Genomic DNA, 5,068 nt, shown 5'->3' with positions numbered 1-5,068 from the left:
AGGCTGCATAGAGGTTGGAACAGGAGTAGGCTGGACAGAAGGGTGATGACTGGCAGACAGATTACTTGAAGGCGATGTTGAACAGACCTGGCTTGTAAGTGCAGAGATACCTGTAGCAGCTGATGTGCAGCTTGGTACAGTTGTGCTGGTAGTACTTAATGTAGCTGAAACTGGGTCAGCAGCGCTGGTTACTGGTACTGGTGGGGCCATCATAGACACAAAAACAGATGACCAGTAGGCAATCTGCCGAGCGGCATGTAAAGCCGAGCTGGGTTGGGATTCAACTGAAGCATTAAAGGAAGCCAGACGAGTGGAAATCTCTCTCACAGCGTTTACAATCGGGAGATTTGGCATAGAGTCAACATGTGTCTGTGATGACTGAAAAGACAGGGAGTGAAGCTGACTCGCTATTTCTTCAGCATCACAGACAATTCCAGGTGCTGGTGGTACGGCATCTTTGGAAAGGATCTCTTTTATTCTGGGGATCTCCCTCAGACTTAAAAGAGTTGAAGAAACCTCGGATTCCTGTAAGGAGCAATAATACATGTAGAACTTAAGTTCAGTTGAATTTCATATTTCAATTCATAAATGCCGCTCTATCACATTTAGACAGGTTTGATGTGAAATTTCTTACATATATTTGTTTGTTTGTTTACTTCACCACCACACATGTTACAAAAAAATAAGAGTCCAAAAAATATATACTAATAATTGAGAGAAAGTGGTGAGCAAGCCTTAGGAGGAACCATAGGGCTTTTGGAATAAGGCTTCCTCATTACACTCAGAGTTGTTACATAAAAAAAAATACATTATAGTTGAAATGAATAGACAAGAAAAGAACGGTCAATAAACATTTGAAAAAACAGCATGCAAGGTAAAAAAGAGAGATACAGAGATAACCTTAAGGGAGATTGCTGCAAACAAAGCTAATTTAAGTGCAATTCCTTTGATTTACATGTATTACATGATATTCCTGTCTGGAGGATATAATGCTAATCTTAGATATACTGAGTACAGGTGAGTAAAGTAAAAACAGATCCTTCTGAAAACCCTTATTTTGTGTATGTGAGATCAAAAACAGATATGTATTACCTCTTCTGATTCCCCCTCTTGGTCACTGTCAGGAACATCCTCCAATGACCCATCTGACTGTGATGAAGCCTTCAAAAACAAATAAACTTTGTTGGTCTTAAAGTCATCTTCACTACATACTTGCATCCTTTACATGCACATAGATAATTATATATAGTGGAAGCAAAAAAAAACAATCGCATTAAGAGGAATGGAGCAGAAAGTACATTTAGGTTCTAAATTTTTAAGTGGAAATGTAACGTCATGCTGAGGATTCATTTTTTTTACGAGACCATCCAAAATTAACTTTTCCCTGAAGAAACCAACTCGCAAACTTATGGCCAAAAAAAATTTGGTTGCCAAAATTACAACTTTTTAATTTTCTCCAAAATTTCCAGTCCACAATAAAAATGCAGTTTTCCACCTGTCTTTGGATTTTCATTTTATTACATTACATTTCAAGCATTTTCAAAGAAAGAGTGCTTAAAAAGCTTTTACATGTATGTAGAAAATCTTGCAAAACAAAAGTTTTGTAAAACGGACATAATTATGCTGCCGCTCTCTTACCATACTCTAATAATTAGAACAATTATTACAATTTGTACAACTTCTTGTACTTCGAAAATCACATAAAATGTGCTAGTGGTAGGAGACTGAGATGTGATATTCATTGAACCAAACCACTAAGAAACCACTGGAAAACATAAGATTGTATTTTATGTCAACTTGTTGACTGGAGCATTTAGCAAGCCATGAGTTGGATTGCATGGATAACAAAATTTTTTTGTTCCAGAAAAATACTTCTGTGCATGACAGTATTGCAGCTTGCAGTTATTCGTTTAAATTTATATGCATTAGGAATTGATAACCAATGTTCAAGTTCTTTTCCTAAAAAATTATCTTAAGAAGTTAACCATCAGAATTCTCTTCACGATGTATACTACCCTGTGTCTCCAAACAGAACTTCAGCACAGTTCAAGTAGAAGTGTCTCTCTCGATTCATTACCATAAATTTCCCTTGTGTAATATTATTGAGCAAAACAATTCTAGATATCTAATATATAGTTAAACATGATTTTAAACTTTGTAATTTATCACTTCTTCATGTGTTGCCCTTTGTGATTTGCTTGATTCAGAACATTTTGAGATGAAAGCTTGATGCCAGCATGTATCATGATCAGAGAGTGTTTAATGTCAACCAAGATGGTGGGAGAAATCAAACAGTATCACTTGTGTTACTGTGCAATGTACTTTGGGAATGAATCAAGATGACGGACAAGTGATGGAAAAGCAACAACAACATTTAAGTTTTGTATACAAGTGGAGTCATAACCAAAGAATTGCTTCTCAATTGAGAACAAGAGCAGGAAAAAACTCGTATCAAAATTTGATATGAACTTTGCCCAGTTAGGTTAAATGTGTCAATGGGAAACAGTTCATTTTTTGGCTTCTGTTATTTCTTGAGCATGGTAATGGTTAAGTATTCTACAAAAATAAAATGCATAAATTTTCTTTAATAAAAATGAAAAATTTTGAGTCGGCACAAGGTTACACACTAGCAGTTATTGGTCATATTGGCAACCAGTGAGTTGCAACAACCCGTACTTCACAGAAAGGTTCATGAAAGCCAGCCTAGTTATAACTTAAGGTTCTGTTGTGAATAAATAAAACTTGAAACTTAAAACTTGAAAGACAATTCACAGGCAATTTGGCCAAAACACTGCAATAAAAGCATCATCTATTGATTACAATAAGAACCAAGAATAAAGTAATAGGTTGCAACAGAATATATACCTCATCCTCAGAAACTGAATCTTCAGATGGCACCTATGGAAGTTGCAAAGACTTGAATTACTAACAATTTGTTTGCAGTATTATAATAATTCTACAAAAAAAAAAATCACTACACAGTTACGAGCAATCGTTTTTTGCTGACCTCCCATCCTTCACATCTGTTACTGTGTAATTTATGTATTGTGTTTACCCCGCGTTCTTATACCCTCAAAGTGACGTTGCTATTTATTAAGTACTGTATTAGCCAACAAAGGTTAAACTGACATATACAAGGTTTTGTATTATAAACTTTCTAGAAAACTCCAGGGAAGGTAAGTAAAACAAAATGTAAGCTAAAACTTGGGATAAACCATGGAGTGAGAAATATTACTGGAATTGGAACTTTTGAACTATGTTATTTGAAGCAGAACCTACTTGCTTTTTATACCACTGGAATAATATGTAAATCAGGCAGTAAAATACACAGTAATAAATATCTGAATTCTAGAATCAGTGGCTATAGAATTTGGGCTGATAAAATACTGCCTAGAAGACTGAAAGGGGCACATGCAGTCACATGTTTTGATCATTTACTGTGTACTTTCAACTGTCAAAATTCTATTGCATTCTTTCAAATGAGGCAAGTAATTTAAAGTTTATTTTGTCAGCAAAGACGTTAATTTAAGATTTTGCATCACCTTATTGTCATAATGGAGGGGTGTGATATTTTTAGGGAAAGCAGGGTAATTCCTAAACGTCAACGAAACACTAGACTGCTAGATAAACTCTAAGATGAAAAAAATATGAGAAAACCGAAATGTTCAAGGGTATCTAATACTAGAAAAATATTCCGAGGCAAATTCTTAACGAAAGCTTTCATACAGCTGGTCAGAGTCTATTCTCCAGCCTCTATAAAGTTCTCGGGCGATCAAACGTGCGACAATACGAACAGACAATTACGGCGCGCTGCATCAACTTTCCGGCTTTAAAATGACTACGCTACTCCTTGAAGTCAGCGAACATAAGGTTTTAAAAAACGGATGTCAAATGTTGCCAGCAATTTCAACAGAGGCATTGCGTGAATCCTAATTGAAGTAAAACAACGGAGTAAAATAAACACTGTATGCTAGCTGCCGTTCGACAACGGATTTCGAAAACGACGAAATGGATACATTTTATCCGCTGGGTTCCACAGGCAAGTAAAAATAGAACTGAAAGCGAAGCACTGAAAAAAAAGGACATTCAAAAGATCCTGTCCACTTACCCTCTGATCATCTAAGGCAGAACTCTCGGCATCACTACCACGCTCGACACCACGCTCTTCTTCCATTTTGGAAAGACTGCGACACAGTGGAGACCTCAACTTAGTAACCATGCCTTCAATGTGTAGCAAAAGTGACGTCATTGTAGCAATCCTACCAACTACAGACACCATATACGGTGCGCAAAGAAAATTAATAATTCTGTTATCCTTTTCAGGGTACATCCGATAATGGAATTTCTTATCCCAGAAAACGTGGGATTCCGGTCTTTGTGCGCATGCTTAAGATTAAAACGGAAGTAAAATGCCCCAAAATGGCAGTCGTGTTGATGTTTTCGGGCCTGAAGGTTTTATCGGGCCTTGAAAGTGTTCGAGAAAGCCAAAGTTGGTTCTTACACGCGATCAAAGGAACTGAATTTTTTTCCCGTAAGAGCGGATCAAAGCAACTGGATTTTTTATCCTGTAAGAGCGAGCGAACGGTGGACTTGATTCGACATTGCTACAACACATACAGACAAGTAAATAACAATTATTTCTTTATTATTTTTTATACTTACAAATAAAAAGGAACCATCACTTCTCCTCTCACAGAACTGTGCAGCTGACTGTGTGTTGAATTTATGTTTAAATTACCTTCGCCCTTCCCTTTACAGTTTATTTCCAAATGGGATTTGTTTAAGTTGTCTGTTTATTAGTTATTGCTTCAATGAACACATAGTGTAAGTTATCATTTGACAATTTAAATCACCTCTTGATATTTACTGTTTTTGCCCCTTTTTAATTGCAATAGAATGAATTGTGTGCATGCTTTTCTTAAAGTGAATATAATTAGAATGTTATATCTGTTCAATTGCAAGCTAGTACAATTTAAACATCAGCACATTTTTATACATCTGTCTTGAATGACATGTCATGACCAGCTTTGAAGTTTTTCTTTCTGAATAGACATTCCTTTTGCCAAGC

At 36.0% G+C, this 5,068-nt stretch overlaps 1 protein-coding gene across 1 annotated transcript in view; it reads right to left on the bottom strand.

Annotated features, from left to right (window-relative positions):
* The window catches only part of LOC146449925 (uncharacterized), a 5,474-nt gene extending 1,146 nt beyond the window's left edge, over positions 1 to 4,328 (bottom strand). The window contains exons 1-4 of the mRNA XM_085100987.1: positions 4,109 to 4,328; positions 2,866 to 2,898; positions 1,093 to 1,161; positions 1 to 525 (exon numbers count right to left, since the gene is read on the bottom strand). The exon at positions 1 to 525 is cut by the window's left edge and continues 1,146 nt beyond it. Of these exons, the coding sequence (XP_084957113.1) occupies positions 1 to 525; positions 1,093 to 1,161; positions 2,866 to 2,898; positions 4,109 to 4,279 (798 nt within the window). The 5' untranslated portion in view covers positions 4,280 to 4,328. The remainder of the gene's footprint in view (positions 526 to 1,092; positions 1,162 to 2,865; positions 2,899 to 4,108) is intronic.
* Between the last annotated feature and the right edge of the window lie 740 nt (positions 4,329 to 5,068).

Source organism: Pavona decussata, unplaced genomic scaffold (genome assembly GCF_977016875.1).
Source record: "Pavona decussata unplaced genomic scaffold, jaPavDecu1.1 SCAFFOLD_549, whole genome shotgun sequence".
NCBI lineage: Eukaryota > Metazoa > Cnidaria > Anthozoa > Scleractinia > Agariciidae > Pavona > Pavona decussata.
This window is presented reverse-complemented; position numbering and strand designations above follow the sequence as displayed.